Here is a 20,549-nt window from a genome sequence, read left to right as displayed (position 1 = left end):
CTTAGTTGAACCAACATGGGCTAAGATGTATGGTAGTCCCAATTGCTCAAGATGTACATACAGTTGTATTAGTGTACCTAAATTTCTAGTCCAAGCAAGGTGGCTACATTTACCTTCCAAATCCACTGTCACTCAACCAAGTGATTTGGCTCCTGAAACCTTTAAATTTGGGTACCTTAATTTAACATCAGAGCTGGAGTATTCTTAAAAAAAGCATATCTTCCAACTACTCATACATACTATGCAGCAAAATAGAGACACTTTGTATGTTACTGAGTCTGTACATCCCACTGTACATAGTGTGTTACCTTTATTGCCGTGAGGAATCGGGTCAGGCCTACACTTTTTGAGTTCCTTTATCTGTTGTAGCCATATATACAAAACAGAAAATACATCTGTGTGGAATATACCTACATTGAAGGATTAAAAGGAGTCGTCATCACCATCCTCATCATCATTATTAAAACTTTATTGGATTATGCAAAATTATTCTAAAAGTACAGTCATTAAAGAAAAATCGCAAAGAATACATTAAAATAATATAATGTTGTAGCAGCGAACATTAAGAAAAGAGCCTATAGCAATAAAATGCTGGTCTACATGTTCTAAAATTTTTAGATTTCAATAAAGGTAATCGAAATTGCTTTGTGTAAATTACATAGAATCTACAATAAATGTAAATTGAAACAAGGTTTGTTTTGAAAAACCTTTGCAGGGGCATACAGTAGAATAATCGCTATCAATTTGGCCCAAAAAAAACCAGAGCAAATTACGTATAGAGCCTGATCTAAATACAACTAATAAAGCCCTTTCCTAGTGGCCTGTATAACAAATGAGGCTTAGTCAAGAAGTGGTCTGTAAAACATTATACTGTCTAATTATAGGCTTGAATAATATGTTGTCTTCTTTCTCAAGAAGTCTAACTTATTGAAAAGTACTCTTTAGACAAGATTTCTCTTTTTTTAGGTCAGACCTAGCGCAACGCGCATGCGCTGCTCTAAGAAAACGACTTCTTGGAATCGCTCTTGGCTTTCCACACCCTCATGCGTGTGTTGTTTTTTCCTTGGTCTATGCGTGTATCTTTCTGAGAAAGATATCACGCAATTGGTCAAAGACATCTGCATGTATCTGCCCACAGCCTAAGCCTTGCGGTTACGAGCAGGAGCCATGTGTTCCACCACCTGTTTTTAATTACCACGCGCTGCGCACACCACTAGCGTGCTTGTTTAGACGTGGTCTCTAAATGACTCTTAGGTTCTGCATGACTCTTGTGCAGTGTCGCTGTGGAGAGGGGCTCTTGTTGCGATCCGGTAATCGGTAATCGGCAATCGCGCCTCTGACTAGTTCTGGTGGCTAAAGCTGTTCATCTACCCTCAAGAAGCACAGAACGCCCAGACGTGTTTCCGCGCATGCCGAGCCGCACAATGGCAAATATGGGCCCTTAGCGGCCTTTGATGTGACCATATGTTGACGGAGGTGGGCCAGGGGGTCTCGCGCGTTCCCTCACAGTCTTTTATGGGGGCCTGACCGTTGTCCCCAAGACCGGCAACAATTATGAGCCCGTTGAGCTATGCCCTGTATCATTTAAGGTCCCTGGTCAGGCCTCTTCCAGGTATGTAGCAGCGAAATACAATCTACCCTGGTGTGCTCACAACACGAGCATGGATACCCTTGGTATCCCTCACTCCCTTGTAAGTATTATGGTTATGGGCCGTGGGCGCTCATCACGCCCATCGCAGTTGCATCCCCGACACTGGCCTTTCCCCGTGTACCTTAGCAGGGTGATGGATGGGTTCAGCAGCGACCTGCAGGGTTCTGAGCACTCAACGCCGGCAGCCGCTGGTCGAGTCTCGGCAGGCCCCAAGGCGTCCAGGCCCCCGCTCTCAGTCACTCGGCGGCCCTCGTGATTCCTGAATTTCTCCGGCGCCGGCAACTCTCACCTCCTGCTGTTGCACCTCTCGTTTGGGCTTAGTTGAAAGGATGTCTCTGCTCCCTCGCAGGAGACGCGTAGAGGCCGGAGCCGAACATTCATTACAAGCGATCTCTCCCTGCCATGGACTAACATGGTTCCATTCCCCGGCTACTGGCTATGCGAGGCGGTGCCACGCTCTGTCAATCTCCACTTCAAAAGGCCATTACTCCGACAGCCTCGCCCACTCAGCTCCGGTGCTAGCAGTCTCGATTTGCCAGGGTTGCTACAACGACCTTTGGTGTCGTACAGCGATTGTCACCATGTATGGCAGGCTGTGAAACATATTTATCAGGATTTCCGAGTACCTAATGCCGAGCTGTTTACAGAGCGTCCGCACTCTTGGCCATGCCCTCCCCCACTCCCCCACTATCATTTTATCGTTTAAGGCACTTTCTTTTTGCAAAAAGCTTCCAAACTCGCCCTCAGTTGGTTGTCTATGCTGACTTGCCCTTGAACTCACTCACTCCCCTCTATTCGTGTCGGTGTTGGCTTGCCCCCACACCCCCTTCCTCCTTCTGTTGTCTGTGTTTCCCTGACTCCTCCCTTCCTCCTGTTGTCCATGTTGACCCCCACCTGCCATAACAAAAAAAAACGCTATGCTGCTATCGTCACTGACTGCATAATAACGGTTTTTTTCCTCACACCCCATGCCCATATTGTTGCCTACAACTCTTTCATCAGTTTACCTAACACCCTGCTCTCCTTCCTGCTAGCAATAAAACAAAAAGCATTGGTGTAGCCAATAGGTCTCGCCTTTTGGACCTTATAAGTGTTTAGCCATGCAACAGTTGATGTTGTTGCACTAAGGATATTGTGCTGGATAACTAAACACGTATAAGGTCCCAAAGGCGAGACCTATTGACTATGCCAATGCTTGTTGTTAATAGAGCGAGGATTCTCAAAAATGTGATGGTCTTCCCAGGTGCCCAATAGAATGCTTAACATAGGACAACCAAGGAATACTAAACCATAGATCACAGGTATGGCAATGGATGATGACTTGCTGATTAAAAATAGCAAAATGATTACTCCAAATGGATAGCCAAAGCACCATCAGGGAAAGTTTTATTAGATCCGCAAAAAAAGCCAATCCTACCACTTCATGACAGATGAAATGCAGGCTGCGGGGAGGTAGGAAGAGGAGATATGGACAAAATAAGCTACCCTCTCTCAGTATGTGCAGAACATTAGTATAACCTCATACTCCACCTCCATCTGTAGCAACAGACACGCATTGAGTTTTATATATTCAAAACTGGTGCAATAGGATTGCCTCCTGTTAGCGGAGTCAGATTAAAAGTGAGTTGATTGCTTGTACAATTTTTGCTATTTTACTACAATGTTAGAATTTCTAGGATATGAAGGATCAAACACCACCCGTAGATATGGAAAACCAGACACTTTCATCAGTTTATTGCTGTTGATAGAAATTGGGCACACATTCAAGCTCTTTGGATCACAAACCATAGTATACGCTTTAGAATAGTTAATATCCACATCTAGCCCCAATATGAAATAAGAAAAACCCATTCCCATTTTTTAGGCTCCTGGGATTACGTGCAAATAGCACAGCGACATTTGCAAATGCTGAAGCAGGGATGGTAGGCCATTTATCAATGATACGTCCTGCCCACATTCCATCAAAAGGAGCCTAATTTTTTTTTAAAATAATTTTTTATTGGTATTTACAGGTTACATATAATGACAAACATAAAGATTCACATTGGTATGGTTAGTCGTAGCCTTGGGTTTTTTTTGGGGGTGAAGTCGACGGTACAACATTGCTCGCCCAGACTGTTAGGCTTACACGTAACATTTAAGCTTTAACACTCGCCATTGGCTGTCTGAAACATAAAACATAACACATAAAGCATCTAGTGGTGGTTGTTTTTGACAGAAAAGTACTTCCGATTAGAGGTTGGGTTGGACTTTGACTATGGTGGTTTGAAGGAGTCTATGAATTTTTCAAGTTTGGACCACATCTCTCTGTAGGGGTGTCTTCCTGGAGTGTTTCTGAGAGTGGTGTTGTCTGCACCTCTGAGGAAGATCACCCAGTTCAGTCACCCTTTGAAAGTGGCCTTGGAGGAGTCTTTCCATTTCGTGAGTACTATCTTTGCTGCTGAAGTGAGGAGGAAGTCAAGGAGATTTCTGACTTCCTGGGTGGGGACTTCTGGTGCGATATGTGGTGTGATTATTGTGTCGAATGTCTCTCTGAGGCTGCAGCTCAATGTATTGTTTGTGAAATCTAGCACCTGTTTCCAGAATTTTTTACTTTTGGGTAGGTGAAGAGGAGGTGTTCAAGGTCTCCTTTCTTTATTCCGCAGTTCCAGCAGGTGTCATTGTCTTTCAGACCTATAGAGGCCAGGCGAGCTAGTGTCCAATAGGCTTGATGTAGTAGCCAGAATTTGGTCTGCGCAAGTACTGGGGATATCATATTCTTAGATGGGGAAGCCCACAGTGTTTGTAACTCCTGTTCTGTCAATTTGGATTTTGTCTGGGTTTCCCAGTAGGCCGATTTTTTGTCGTTAAGCTTGGATTTGACTGGTTGGAGTAATTTGTATAGAAGTGAGACTTGGCGCACTGTCTTGTTTATGTTTTCCATGAGCTGGAAGATGGAGGGGGTTAGTTTATGTATTTTTGATTTCGTTAAGGCTGTTTTTATAGCTAGGAAGTTATAGAGTTCTATATCTGGTAGGTTGTGTTTATTTTTCAGGTTGTTGAAGGTGTCTGGCATTCCATCCTGTTCTAGTTGTGGTGGGAACGGAATCCTTCGCATTTTCCATGTACTCATGTCTAAGGTTTTTTTTCTGTATTTAATCTTGTTGTTACCCCAGAGTGTCTCCCACTGCGAGTCGTTGATGCTGACTTCTAGGTTGCGGTCTATCTTCAGTTGCGCCTTTTTCGTAAATTTTAGGATCGGGTTGTTGTTGAGTGCTTGTTTGTTCGCTGTAAGTAGTGTGAGTGGGTCGGTGTTGTTCAGCATGGCTACCTCTATGGCTAGCCACGTTGGCGTGTATTTTTGTCTGGGGAGCACCCAATGCATTCCTTGTCTTGCGATGAACGCTAGTTGGAACGTTTTCGGATCTGCTAGGTTGAGTCCGCCCAGTTTTTTCCCCAGCCTCAGCTTGCGGAGGCCTATCCTAGCTTTTTTCCCTCTTCATATAAATTTGTTGATCATTAGGTCTAGTTTTTTGTGGAAGTCCTCTGTCAGGGGCAGGGGAAGCATGTCTGCCAGGTAGTTGATTATGGGTGTTACCAACATTTTGATGGTGTCTATGCGACCCCACCATGTGATAAACTTGGGTGACCATGTGTCTAGTAGTTCTTTTACCTTTCTCAGCGTGAGTGTCTTGTTCAGTTCTAGGGTGCCTCTTAGGTTTCTTTTAAATTGGATGCCCGGGTATTTGATGGCCTTTGGTTGCCACGCTAGTCCTACGTTGCCCATTACTTCCTTGGTTGTGTGTATATTGAGTGGCATACAATCCGATTTGTCCTTATTGAGTTTGTAGCCCGAGTGCTTTGCATATGTTTCTATTGTACTCATGAGTGCTGGTATGGAATGTGATGGGTCGTTTGTTAGTATTAGTAGATCGTCTGCGTAGGCAGCGATCTTGGCTGTTATTTATTGTTATCCCTGTGATGTCTCTATTTGCTAGGGTGTCTGTGATTGGAGGTTCTACTGCTAGTAGAAAGAGTAGCGGGGATAGAGGGCAGCCCTGTCTCGTTCCTCTTCCTAACTCGAAAGGGTCCGATGACCCGCCATTTATGGCTGTTTTCGCTATTGGCTTTTTATATAGCGCCATGACTTTCTTTGTGTACTCGTCCCCCACGTTGTACTCTTGCAGGCACCTCTTGAGGAAGTGCCAGGAGACCCTGTCAAACGCCTTTTTGGCATCTAGCATAATTGCGATGGCCGGGTGGGGTGAGTTAGAGGAGTGTTCAATCACTTGGCATAGTAGTCTGGTGTTGTCGTGTGACATGCGTGATTTCATGTACCCTACTTGCGTGTTTCCGATTAGCTGGGGTAGTATTTTGTTTAGTCTAGTGGCTAGTACTTTTGCGTATATTTTGCAGTCAAGGTTAATTAGCGATATGGGGCAGTAGTTTTTAGGCCATTGCGGATCTTTACCCTCTTTTGGAATGACAATTATGTCAGCTTGTGACATTGTTTCTGTTATTGTCCCCTCCTCTGCGCATTGATTGAAGGATTTGGTCAGGACTGGGATAAGAAGTTCCTTGAACTTTTTGGAAAAGGGTGCTGTGTAGACGTCTGGTCCTGGTGTTTGTTGTCTTTTAGAGAGTTTATGGCAATTGCTATCTCGGTCTCTTTGAAGTCTTGGCCTAGTGTTTTCGCTTCCTCCCCTAGTAACTTGGGTAGGTTGAGTCTTTTTAGGTAGACTGCCGTGCCTGCCTTGTCAATGTTGCCGTCTCTTGTGCATAGTTCTTTGTAGAACTCTCTGAAGGTTTGTAGGATTTCTGTGTGGCTTGTGTGTGTTTTGTTTTGCTGGTCTGTGATGGTGGATATGCTGTGCTGTCTTTGTTTGCGTTTGAGGTATGACGCTAGTATTTTCCCTGCTCTGTTTCGCAAAGGTTGATCTGTTTGTACTTCCTGATCTACAGTGCCGCCCTCTCACTAAGGATTCTGTTGTATTCATATTTCTTTCCTGTAAGGATTAGAAGGAGTTTTGAATTTGAGGTGTCATCTATGTGTTGTTTTTCTAGTTGTTTAATGTCCTTTTCTAGATTGTCCAGCTGAGATTTTGCTTCTCTGTTTCTCCTGGCCTTGATTTCTATCAGGCTGCCTCTGATGGTTGCTTTCAAGGCCTTCCACAGGCATTTCGGGTCAGTGTCTGCTGTGTTGTTTTCCGCTATATAGCTTTTGATCGCTTTCTCAATCGTGTCTCTGTCCTCTTGCTTCGCTATCGTAATATTATAGAACCGCCATTTGTGGTTAGTGTGGTCGTTATGCCTGCCCGTTACGTGTAGACTGATGCAAGAGTGGTCTGAGACCGTTCTTGCAGCTATATCTGTGTGTTCTGTAAGGTGTGTGCGTGATTTTGAGATGAAAATGTAGTCGATTCTGCTGTATGTGTTGTGTGGGTTGGAGTAGAAGGTGTAGTCTCTGGTGTCTGGGTGCTGTAGTCTCCATGGGTCCTGTAACTGAAACTGAAATATGTTGCAGATATTTTTCAGGATATAGTGGGAGGCCGGTGGTCTTGTCTGGGAGCTTGACTGTCTGTCTAGTGTATGATCTAGGACTAGATTGAAATCACCTGCTACGATATTCAGGCTGTTCGTTTGGTTCTTTTCTAGCTTCCTTATTACCCCCCCCCCCCAGAATGTTGTCATCCGTGTTGGGTGCATAGATATTGGTTACCACTATTGTTTCTTCTCCCCTTTTGTTTCTTCTCCCCTTTTGAGTAGAGTGTACAGAAATCTGCCTTCCTCATTTTGTTCTTCCCTTTCGATTGTTATTTTGGACTTAAAATTCACTATAATGGTTACTCCTCTCTTTTTCTCTACTGCTGGAAAGCAGGCTAGCTGGCTTATCCATCTCGCATTGATCTTATTCGAGTCTTCTGAAGATTCGTTTCTTGCAGGAGGATGAGATCTCCTTTTGTTTTTGAAGGTAGTCTAAAATCTTTTTCCTTTTAATAGGGTGATTCAGGCCCTTTACGTTCAGCGATACAACCTTGAGGTCAGATTGTAGTGTGTCCTTATTACTCATTGTGATGGAGTGTTGGTCGTTCTATTTTCGATTTCTGAATGCAGGGGTGGTATGAAGTGTGTCTGATCTTGCTAGTGGTCATAGTGTTTCTGGATGGAACTTGTTTACTGTCTGAGGATACTTTTAGGATCCGAGTATGACTAACATGACAGGTGTGACGGACATGACGGACATGATGGACATGACAGACGTAACAGAACAAACAAAGGTGAGCTCCCCCTCCTCTAACCCCACCCTTCCCTCCCGCCCCTCCTTCTTCTGTGTCATACTGGAAGCGTGCAACAGCAAGGTCCTCTGCCCCCCGCCCCCCGAGACTTTGTATAGCCTGGTTATCGATCAAGTTAAAAAGCATCTTTTGTGTACCCCCCCCCCCCATTTCGCAGTTGTATACCATTAGTGTCTCAGGATCTCCCGTTAGTCTCATCGCATAAATCGCTTAACCCCTTCCCTGCTGGTGACGGAACCACTCCATCATCAGCCGCGGTCGCGCTGTGCTGATGACGGAGCGGTTCCGTCACGGCCCGCTCGGCACGCACGCGCGGCGCAGATTCCGCGCCTGCGCTGAGCGTTCTATTGAGCGGGCGGGCCATGACGGAACCGCTCCGTCATGAGCACAGCGCAACCACGGCTGGTGACGGAGCGGTTCCGTCACCAGCATGGGCTCGCCGCGCGGCCCCCCACCCCCTTAGCACTGCGGCGGAATAGCCGCCGCAGTGAAGGGGGTAAGTCTGTAAGTCTATTCTGTAAGTCTATTCTGCTACGTTGTCCTATAATGCGTTTCTTTTCGATGGTGTGGTCGCCAATTCCATTTCTTGTGGTTCGGATTTTGTCAGGTACCGCAATAGTTCTGTTGGGTCATCGAAGATTAGCGTTGTTACGTTGTTGCTTATTCTGAACCTTGCTGGACCGATGAATGAGTAGGTGATGTTTTTGTTCCTTAGGTTGTTTCTTTGCGTTAGGAAGCCTTTTCTGATGTCTACTGTGGTTTTGGAGTAGTCTTGCGTTAGGATGATCTTGCTGCCGTGCCATTGCAGGTTTGGGTTTTTCCTTGCAACTCCGAAAATGGCTTCTGTTTGGTGTGAGCGTAAGGGCTTGCATATTATTGGTCTTGGTGTTTGTCTGTTGCTTTGTTTGTGCGCAGGTACTCTGTATGCCTTGTCCAGTTCAAAGGGGTTATCAAACTTTAGGTTTGTTAGTTTTGGGATGAGGTCTTGTAGCATGGTTACGCAGGAACCCGCTTTGTCTTCTTCTCCTTCTGGTATGCCAAGAATTCTTATGTTCCCTTTCCTCTGTCGGTCTTCGAAGTCAGCTGCCTGTTTTTGTAGGTCTGTCGTTGCTTTGGCAATATGTCCTATTGTCTTGCTCGCTAGGTGAGATTTGTCTTCCATGTCTCTCACTCTCTGCTCGACTGAGGAAAGTCTACTGTTAGCCGTATGGATGTCTGCTCTGCGTGCCGCTAGCTCGAGTTGTATGGCATTGGTGGTTTTTTTGGTTGATTTGGCCAAATCGTGGACTTCGGCCAGTTTTTTGAGTAAACTGTCTAGCGTGTTTCCGATGTCTGCCTTCTGTTTGAAGGGAGACTCTGGTGTGCCGTCCGCTTTCGGCTTTTTTTGTTGTTGAGTCGCCTTTCCTTCACTCCCTGCCATAATGCTCAGCCCTCTTTTTGTCTGTAAGAGCCCAAATCTTTTTTCGTTGCCAAGTGGTGGTGATGGTGTAGTTTTCTTGTCTTGACTGCTCGCGCACTCTGCGTTTGGTGTCGGGTATGATTTTGTGTGAGTGCTTCTTACTGTACCACTGCTTTCTGCTTTTGGTGCACTTGGTGTTTCTTTGGGAGCTTTTCGTTCTCTGTCTATATTGGGTCTGTTCTCTGTCTTGCCTGCAGCCGTGGTACTCTGTGATTTGCGCAGTAGTTGTGGTGTGGTTGCCTTTTCGTATCTTATGCTCCTTCTTTACTTTGATGTGTACATACAATTGTTAGAGGCGCAGTTGTTGGTATATGGTTTTGCTGAATTGTTCTCTGTTTCGGTCACGGATGCCTGCTCGGTGCTGGGTAGAGGGGTAGGAGCAGTGCCAGGGGTTTTGTGGCATATTTTCTCACTCTCGCGTACACGTCTTATACTTTCTATCGCCTTTTACTTGGTGTTCCCATTCTGTCCCCTTGGTTACAGCATTTGGACTCATGCGGTACCGGTCTCACTCACTCTGCGCATTGGCTGCACCTTCTTTGTTACCCTAAGATGGCCTCCTCCTAGTTTGCGGTTTCGTTTTTGTTTTTATGATTGCTGTCATTTGATGGCTGCTCTTTTAGATTAGGACATTCGATTTCCGCAAGTCTGACTTAGGTATGACCGGTCTCAGTACAGCTAAGCCTCTTACACTGCCTTTCCTGCTGGGTTTGAGGCCTTTGTGTAGGTCTCGTGCCTTTGCTTCGCTTGTGTGCCATTAAGATGGCCGCCCCTTGAGTTGGGGTTTCGTTTTCAGTTCATCTGTTGGTCTCTGGTGTGTTCTGTTGTGACTTGGCAACATCTCTGCCTCCCACCGCTATATCGGGTAGTTCGGGCGAAAGTGTTGCTCATTAGCGCCTTTACCTTTACGAACACTGAAAAGCTCGGATTCCTCTTGATCTGCGTGGTATGATCGCCTGTTATGCCCGCGTTTACCTTCCCAAGATGGCCACTGTTATCTTTCCGAACGCTGATAGTTCTGCCTTCTCTTGGTCTGCGCAGAGTGATCGTCTGTTGTGTCTGCGTATACCGTCCCAAGATGGCCGCTTCGTTGCCCGGTGGAGTTTTGTGTTCCTTTGGTAGCGGCTAGTGGTAGGCAGCTGGACAGTTTCGTATTTTCAGTTGGTATGTTGGATGACACTAGGTTTCTAGATTTGATATTGTCTCTTGATCCTCACGATCTACGCTCTTGCTCCCTCGCAATCAGTTTCCCCTGCTGCAGTGTTGATACTTAAGATGGTCGCCCCCGTAAGAGCTAGTTTCACTTTCGCTGCCGCGCTCTATGCCGCGGCTGGAGTTTGCTCTTTCCTCAAGTCTCTAGGTCAGGGGGGTTCTATCTCTTGCTTCGGGGGAGTGCAGCACTAACCTTGCTCTCTTATGCGTTTCTTGCGGTGTGACCCATCTCTCCACCGTGTTTATCGTTCGATGTTCTCTCTAGATCACCGCTGCCACCATCTTGTTTGGCTTCGCTACTGCAGGAAAGGTGCTCTCCTGGTTTTCTTCGTTTTTGGCTTTTGGGTTTGGGCTATCTGTGTGCGGTTTTTTCCGCCCTGTGCACGGTGGGTTCTGGTTATAAATGTGTGGTTTGGTTCTCGTGGTGGCTCTTGTTTTCGCACTGATTCTCCTGATTTAGTCCCGGGGTGCTGCGGAGCTCCGGACTTACTCAGCTCCTCTCATTGCCGTCCAAGCCACGCTCTCTCTCATTGCCATCCAAGCCACGCACTGAGCCTAATTTTTTAATGTAGAAGATAGATAAAAGAGGTGCTAAGATAAATCCCTGCCGCACTCCTCCTAACCTGAAAGAATCTGTGCATTCTCCATTGGGTCAAAACCTGACTCTCGCAGAAAATTTGAGAGAGTCAAGTCTAAGCATAGCTCTAACAACATAGCTCAAAGGTTCTTGAAGGCTAGTTACAGTCGGCAGCGCTTTTTTTACTGCATATTTGCCAATAATAAGTTGAAGATTCAGGCACTGCTCCACTGTACCTAGGCCCCCTCTGTATCCAATCTAAAAATATTTTGTTTGCTGTCCCAGGCACTTATTCTGGTAAAAATCACTCTCCCTAATACCTTGCCCGATGATCAATGAGAGAAATAGGCTTATAGCAACACAGATCTGAGCGATGCCTTTATTAAAGATGGGTGCAATTACGGAAGTGAACCAAAAGGAAGGCAAGTCGGGTCTATTCAACCTATTAGTAAACAATGTGGCCCATAACTCATTGTTACATATAAACAGATAGATGGGTACACCATCTTGCCCGGAGCTTTACTGGAAGGGTATTCCTGTGAGGCTGCAATAACTTTGTTAATCTCTACTGCTAAAGTGGGGTTACTAGGTTTGCTGATTTGATTGTAATTGTTGGAACTAAGATGATAAATACTTGAAAAATTTGCTACTCATTTATCGGCAGAGATATGAGAATTAATGCTGGTCAAAGCACTATTTCCCATTCAAATAAGACTGACTGTATGCGAGAACTCTTTAGAACTTTTCAGCTCACTCGTGTTAATTAGGACTGTTCTTAATTTCTTTCTGCCTAGCCCGATGAGTGTTTATATAACGCGCCTGGCAGCAATGACCTCTTACTTGGTTTCTTCTAGAGTGCTTTTCTTAAATATTTGTTTGAGGGGGAACAGGCTGCATTCAACCATCTAGGTAACTATTCCTTAGGATGGTAGACCAGTTTCAAAAGTAAGCCTTTGGATAAGCCTTATGATTCTAAAATACCCTCATTGCCCCCTGGTCTGAAATATGCATGTTGAGTGCACTTCGATGGCTGTTGTCTATAGACTCCAAAGCATGAATGTTTTAGACAGGTTCCAGACTAGTCTTCAATCATTTTTTTGTTTGTTAGTGCTGAGTTCAAGTGAGGAACCAGGTCGGCGAGCCGACACATCGAGTATTATCACAACTGTCAGATAATTATGATTTCTTATGCTCCTTAAATGTTTCATTAATCAAAATATTTTTTACACAAACATAATATAAGCAATGGTAGAAGAACAGGGTCTACCGAAAACAGTGGGTATTAAAAGGACTCATTCTAACAAGAGCATTCCAGTGCATTCTTGGGATCTCAATATTGTCTTAAGACAAAAGGATCCTTTTGATCTGCTGCACTCATGTTCATTTTGATGCCTTAAAATGGAAAGTTCAATTTCTAACAGCAATCTCTTCATTGTGTAGTGTTAGCAAAATGTAGGTGCTGTCAGTGGAAGAACCTTGCATTCATGCCCACAAAGACTTGGTGGTCTTGCGCACACATCCATGATTTTCTTTAGAAGGTTGTATCACCTTTTATCCTCAATGAATCAATTGGACTTCCACTATTCATTACTAAAACCCTCAAGCTGAGTAGAGAGCATTGCATTTCCCAGATGTCAAATGAGCAATTGTGTACAACACAGATAGGACTAAGCCTTGATGCAAAACATATTTGTTTTCTTCATGCCCACACACCTTGAGTACCATATTTCGAAACTGGGATATGGCTTGCTTAATTGTACAATTAATTCAGGATTGTTTATCGTACACACAGACACAACTTGCAGGCATTCCATAAGGTCATTCAGCCTTGCAAAACTGGATTACCATAGCTTTCCTGGGCCCCATCATGCTAATAGATATTTGCAGGGCACCAACCTGGCTATCCTCAAAGGCATTCAGCAACATTACTGTGTTGACATTCATGCAACAAGCATTGGCAAAGCCATTTCAGCTCGTTTTTTTTTTAGGAAACATTGTCAAAGTCAGTATGCCTAGCTTGTAACGGAAAATGCAAGCCATCCCCGTCCGCTTATGGCAGGACATGTGCATGTTAGATGCTCAGCCCACTCAGTTGCTCTTTTCATACTCTGCACCTGCCAAAAATACAAGAGTTAAATAGAAAACACACAACAAAAAACCCTCAGCCAAATGAGAAATTTTCATGTCCTCGAAGTTTTGAAAAGCTGCAATTGACACTAACAAGATGTAGCTTTTGAAAAGCATGTGGCTTATGAAAAACATCTGTTGCTTTTATGCCAGAGTAAAATGTATTTTACCTTGCAAATTTCACCTTTAACTCGCACGCACAGATAGATCTACGTTTCTAAGTCAAAGGCACATATAGACTGATACATTTTTCTCTGTGAAGCTGGCCTGCAAGACACATGTATATGCACATTACTCACTTCCTCGCCTAAAAACATGGGGTCACCTGGTGGAATGAGTGACCTTGGCATGAATGTCGATTCACCAAAATCCACCGGTATCAGAAGTGGCTTCACATTCTTTGCCCCTCATGACATCACAGGAAGCGACCTCACACAACATTTGACACTGGTGACATTTCATGAAGTGACACTATTGTTATGTTATGAATGGGTGTTCGTACCTTAAAAGAACGTCCGCCGATTCTTGCTCTAAGGAAATTTCGGCACCCGCATCAAGTAGTGGTCTTCAGAACGCAGAGCATGGGTAGGAATGTAGGGAAGACATAGATCCCTGAGAATTATTGGACCGGCGTGGCCAGAATTTTAGGTGTGACACAGAGCGCTTTGAACCGGAATCTTTGCTCAATAGGTAGCCAATGGAGTCAGTGCAACACACCAGAAGCAGAGTAGTGCTTCGGAATAGCGAGTAGAGTCCAGGCTGCCTCTTTCATAGTGCACTCGGGCCTATTGGTTACAGATTTATTAGCTCCCAGCAAAAGACTGTTACAATAGTCCAGCCTGGCCAAAATCGTGGCATGAACTGTCAGCTGGCGTGTATGGGGGTCAAACAAGCCCAGAATGGATTTGAGGCCACGTAGAATGCTGAAACATGTTCCTGCCACAGCCTTGGCATGCTCCTCAAAGGATAGTACTCTGTCCATCCCAATGCCAAGGTTATTTACAACGGTTTTAGCCTCAGGGGGAGTGCCCAACTCCTATGGCCACCATCTGTCTCCCCATAAATGTGAGTCTCTGCCTAATAGGAGGATCTAAGTTTTGGACACCTTGAGCTTGAGAAAATTTGCCTCCTCCAGCCTGCTAAAGCGGGCAGGTCTTCCTGGAACTTGCACGCATCCTGGCTGGGGTCCTTAGTGGAAGAAAATACCAGCTGCGCGTCCGCATAGGATACCAGAGATATTTTATGGGTTTTGCGCAGCAGGGCCAATGGCTGAAAATAAACATTGAACAGGGTCGGGCTCAGTGCTGACCCCTGGGGGACACCGCAGCACAGAGGGTGAATCTGAGGGTGGAAAGTAGGTGAGGTAACCCGAACAGACCTATTCTGCAGGAAGGACACAAACCAATCAGCCCACTACCCTTGATACCGATCTCCTGCAGCCGGCGAATCAGGATATTGTGTGTGACCGTATCAAAGATCGAGCAGGATGCGCCCCGTCATTCCCTCATCCATAGATGCTCTTAGTTGTTCCGTTACTGCTAATAAGGCAGACTCTGTGCTATGCCTGGGACAGAAGCCATTTTGAGAAGGGTCCAATACGGAATAGGACTCTAGGTACTGTGTCAGAAGGCCAATCACAAAGGATTCTGTAACTTTCGCTAGGGAAGGTAACAGAGAACTCGGGCGATAGTTCTCTGGTCTGGACGTGTCCAGAGAAGGCTTCTTTAAAAGAAGGATACCTTTAGCATGTTTCCAAGCTTGCGGGATCTCAGCATTGGAGAGGCAGAGCTCAATGAGAGCCAACAACTGGGAAGGAGGCAATCCTGATTTTTGGCAAATATTTCAGGTTTAAGAGGGTCATCAGGGGACCCTGATTTTATTTTAGTGACCAGTACCTTAGGCCATCTATAGTGATGGGAGGAAGCAAGGACAGGGAGTGGTGCCATTCCCTGAAAGATCGACCCTCCACGTATCTGTGGCTTCACCTGTCCCATGAAAGCTATCATAGATGCCGACCACTTTATTGATAAAGTAGGTGACCAGCGCCTAACATTGATCATTGGAGGTGATAGAACTAACATTGGACGCAAGTGATTTCACCTTATCCTTTAATAGGGAGAAGATGGTTTTAGAAGGATTTTTCATAGTAATCTTATTGGCAAAAAAAAGGCTCTGGTTTTCCGGATCTGTTTATGGTAAATTTTTCTGCCCGCTTTATATTCAGCTTTAGCTGTAGGGCAGTATGAGCGTCTCCAGTGGCGCTCAAGAGTTTTGCAGTTTTTCCTTGCACTTGCAAGTGACTTATCAGCCCCCTCGTGACCTGGCTTTCTTGGGATGGATCCATTTAGCTGGAATGCACTTATCAAGATCCTGGTTAATCAACTTTCCGAAGCTATTGCTAGCTCTCTCTATGCCAGAGGCAGGCGTAGGTTGTGTGGTGACGAGAATGTCCCGGAAGGTATGATGATCTAATTTCTGCCAGGGACTCTTAAACAAAGCGTTGCGATTTCCCTGAGATTTGGGGCCTGTTAGGGACACCGAGAAACATATTAAATAGTGGTCGGTCCATGTCATAGGAGATGTTGCAGGGGCCGCTACCAGCAAGATGTTGGATAACACTGGATCGAGCAGGTGCCCCTCCTCATGCGTTGAGCCTCATGCGTTGAGCCGGAGACCAATAGGAAATACGAGGACAGAATGGAAGGAGATAATGAACAAGAATGAAAATTAGATAGGAAGGAAAAGTTGAAGAGAAAAACCTAAACATTAACAGAGGGAATATAGGACAAAAGAGGGCATGAAAAAAGAAAGGAAGGGAGGGGGGTTTGGAGAAACAACGGAGAAAGGGCATGAGAGCGAGGCCAAGTGAGAAAAGCTAAGAAAGAGCAGGAAGTAGGTGATGAAAGAGGAAAAGAAATGGAGCAGTAGCCATCTAGCCAGTGCAAGAAAGAGTGAAGAAAAGGGCAGAGAGATAACAGGGAGAATAAAGTAATGCAGTGGTAAATGGTGCTGGCAGAGAGATGAGCATGTGTGGATCATGAAATAAAGAGACACAAGCGAATGAAGAATATGAGCAGATGATTGAGTGAGATAGCGGTGGGGGAGTTTGGAAGAGAAATAGGACCGATAAATGAGAGGTACAGATACAGGTATGTGGAAACTGGAGAGATGGAATTTGGAAAGACCAGAGAGGGAGTTGAATAGGATAAGGATAGGGGTGGCGCGGCTGCCCGTGCAAGTGAGTGTAGGATAGATGAGACATCCCTTTCTGCAATTTCGATGGACCTGAAGAGTGTGAGAAGTGGCAGCAACATAAAAGAGCGAACAGGAATAAAGAGCTAGAAGGAGAAATAATGACAGAATGACAGCAAATGACAACAGGATAGAAGAAGGAGCTACAGAAGACAGATGAGAGCAGGAAAAAGGAGCAGCGGGGCTGTGGTAAGATAGAATAATGTAGAGCATTTTGACTATGGGAATTATAAGAACGGTGCATGAATGCAAAAGCATGATAAAGAAGCGGAGCCAGTCACATGAAACTGTATAGATGAGCAGGGCGAGGGCGTAAGAAATGGTCAGTGGACTTACTGAAGATAGATCGTAGGTGTATAGTATTTGTTTTTTTTTACGAAGCAGCAAAACAAATGCCATATTCAGCACACCCACATCTGTATGGACTGAACATTACATAATGTGGAGCTTGTTATTATTCCCTTTCACAGGTGCCACTTTTGCTAATGGATGTCTTGTTGCTATATTACATTCTCTGTAGTGTTTCCTTCCCCTTCTGCTTCCTTTTGAATACTGGACTCATTATCGAGGAGATGATTCTACAGTTTAATTTCTTTCTTTTTTCTTTAAAGGGAGCGTATGGAAGCCATGGAGAAGCAAATTGCCAGCTTGACAGGACTGGTCCAGAGTGCCTTGTTTCGAGGATCGGAAGGCGATAATCCCAGGTATAAAGCCATCATTTGTACTTCAATTAAGCGTAAATCATGTTGATATTTTAAGTAAGAATTCGAGTAGAGCAAGGCCCATAGGCTGAAGCTGGTGCAGATGTAAGGAGCATGAGTGTGGTCCTCCAACATGAACCGATATTTCTGTAGGGAGCCTTACTGGGTTTTTATGGTAGCTTTGCATTTTCTAGCTAAGTTTTATATTTTTTGTGAGTATTCTGGCAATGTTGTCTTGAAATAAGAGGTTACTGCCAATCATCTAATAAAAGTGTAACACATAAAAGTTCTGAAAAAGGATTGAAATAGCATTGATTTAAAACATCCCGCAACAATATATTTCTTAAACGTAAGTACATAATTAATGTGAAAGTTAAATATTTAAAAAAAATATAAGAATAATTTGTCTCTTTATAATAAAAAAAAGCAAACTTTTCCGAGAGAACCTGCATTTTAAATCTTGTTGCCATTTACAGTGGCATGCCCCAGTCTCATCTGTTCAGTTTTATTTTCCTCCCATCCTTAAAGAATCCCTCAACTGTTCAGGCTTCTAATTTGTAAACATATTAAACCCACACAAAGATCTATAGGGAGATGCCCAGCCAGAAATGTACAACTCCCTCAATAACATGAAACTGACACAAAGTACGTCTGGTAATAAAAGTGAAAAAGGAGAGGATGCAGGAAAAGTCAGTATCTCTTGTGAAGAGCGCTTCTTTTTAAAGACGAGAACCCTCACTCATTCAAAGGTGGCATGCTTCATCATTGGGATCCCTCCTCAAACCAGGACCCGGTGTGGGCTGCGACTCCCAGATGGAGACGAGCAGAGTTTTTTTTTTTAGTTAGATGAGCAGATGTTGGTGGAGAGTGAGGGGCAGAGTGAAGAAAAAAGCTAAAGATAGAGATAAAGCTACCTCCAGTGGGGCTGAACTGAATTTATTCGGGTAACCTCCAGGATGGGGCTTTAGAACCAAGAGAGGACAGGGGGGTTGTTAAAAAATATACCCCTCTATGTGGTCAGCATTTTTCTGTCGTCAGCCCCAAAAAGCTTTCTAGGGCATTCATCAGGACACAGATGGTAAGTCACTCTGCTAAATAGAAATAGGAATATTATCGGCCACGCAAAAGTAAGCCTGATAGGAACAAGCATGGCCCAACAACACTCGGGGGCCACCGTCGGTCTGTATAACAAAAGAAAATCAAGTAATAAGAAGCGTTCAAAATCCATCAATAATACTTGGACACAACAATTCTGGTGTAATCTCTAAGTGCATCTAGTGCCTTACACCAACCAAGGTGATGCCCAGGTAGAAAGGAAATGGGTCATCTTACAGAGAGGTAAAATCCACTCTTAAGCCAATCATGACCATTCCTGTACAGTTTGTTCCTTCTAATGTTAAGGAACAATCCCACCGAAAAATTGTTCTGAAGTGCCCGTGGCTAGAAGCTGTTATAGCACAATAAGGAAATGCGAGCCATTGGTTTCTTATACAATTCAAAGTAAGTATATTTCTCCATCCTTCGGGTATAGCAGAAGATCCAAGAACGGAAGAAACACCTTACTGTACTCACAGGTGAACTTGAGATGAGTGTTTCTCGTATTGAGACATTCTGAGAAATCCTTCAAAGAAGTGAGATCGCCTGCCTCTACTACCAAGATATCATCAGTATATCCCTTCCACACTTTGAAATTCCGCTGGCACGAGTTGTCAGCTGGATAAATATGGGTGAATTTGCAACGATGCTTGTAAAGACACTCCATGCTTGGGGGGGGGGGCGGGGGGGGGGGGGGGGCTTGCAGGGCTGGGTAATAGCCGCTGCTTAGGCGAGCTCCGCCGGCTGAGCCACTTATCCGAATAAAATCCTGTGGCAACCCTGACACCGGGCAGTGCGATTCACAGCGCTGAAACCGGAATTGCAGACAGACTGAATAATCCAAGTCTGGTCAAGCTAGGTGGCTCTGGCAGTGAGATATGGACATTTGAAGGCGAGCGGAACGGAGACCTGGCGGGAAGCCGAATACGAGAACCAGAACTCGGGACCCGATTGAAAATCAAGCTGGAGGATTTGCAGGCCGAGATCGTGAAAACCAACTGCACACTGTCGTATGCAACGCGAAAAATTGCTGAGGAGCGCCGCGAGCCCACAGATGGGAGGTTAGTGCCCAGACCCCTCCGGTCGCACTGTACCTCAAGCCCGGGGCTAAAATCATATTGAAGGACGCTGCCGATGCCGGCTGGTGGAGCGGCCATTTTCTGTGCGGCCCTGGCGCGGAGCCGAATAACTAAGAATAACCTTGGGCCCGGGTTTGCTGAGGGATAAACAGCGCCGTTTATACTGGGACATTAAAACTGGGGACACCTGCTACCAAGTGCCCACGACTTAAGTGAAGGGCTTTGTGCTAGCGACACTGAGGCGCTGTGTTGCGGGATATAAATATACAACCTGGTGGCATAAGGCTGATATGTAAAACATTACTAGTTGACACTTGAAGCTCCGGTATAGACCCTTGGGAGTAGCGCACCTACGGACCATATAGCTGCGAGGTGGACTAATGTTTCCATGCTGCTACGCACGCTGAAGTGTGATCGTGTCCTGACATACATTTTGCACGGCCGCCATTTTACATGCTGCGGAGCTGAAAGCGTAAACTGCTGTAGGCTGTGCCATTAGATCATAATCATTCTGTGTCCTCCCCAAGAGCACCCGACCGTTGTGACAAAGGTGGTCGGTTAAACGCATAGTGGTGGCCTACCTGCAGAAACAGTACCTACATTGAAGCCATTGCATGACACTGTTATGGGACAGGGGGGCAGATACTACTACTACCACCATCTTTGACTCCAGGCTGTGATATATGCAAGTGACTTCTATTGCCCGACTGTGTGTCGTGCTAAGTATTCCTATACTACCAGGCAGGTGTGATTGTACTGTGTGCTCAGCTGTGTGAGAAACTGGGAGAGTACTTTGCTCGCATACGCTGTATGCGTAGTGCCACGAAGCTTGGAAACAATGGGCAGATCGGACGCCAGGCAATCGAAGATACCATTCCCGACAGCAAAGGGTGGCAGAACACCAGATCACGACCAGGGTGCGTCGGGAGATGGTGATGCCTTATAAGACCAGGGAGGTGACCTGAAATCACTAATTCTTGAAATGCGATTGAGCTTGAAAAGCATAGAAGCCAAACTAGACACCCTAACCTCGCAGCTCGATCTGGTCAAGTCGCAGGTCACGACGCACAAAACCAGACTGGACAGCTTGGAAAACAGACAAACAGAATTCCATGAGTTCA

General features: G+C 45.2%; 1 protein-coding gene across 1 annotated transcript in view; it reads left to right on the top strand.

The window, feature by feature from the left end:
• Nucleotides 1-20,549, top strand: part of SRCIN1 (SRC kinase signaling inhibitor 1) — a 922,972-nt gene that overhangs the window by 534,872 nt on the left and 367,551 nt on the right. The window contains exon 8 of the mRNA XM_086924314.1: nucleotides 17,165-17,257. Coding sequence (XP_086780440.1) covers nucleotides 17,165-17,257 — 93 coding nt within the window. The remainder of the gene's footprint in view (nucleotides 1-17,164; nucleotides 17,258-20,549) is intronic.

Source organism: Lissotriton vulgaris, chromosome 5 (genome assembly GCF_964263255.1).
Source record: "Lissotriton vulgaris chromosome 5, aLisVul1.2, whole genome shotgun sequence".
Taxonomy (NCBI): Eukaryota; Metazoa; Chordata; class Amphibia; order Caudata; family Salamandridae; genus Lissotriton; species Lissotriton vulgaris.
Note: the sequence above shows the minus strand (reverse complement) of the source record. Positions and strands in the feature narration are given on the sequence as shown.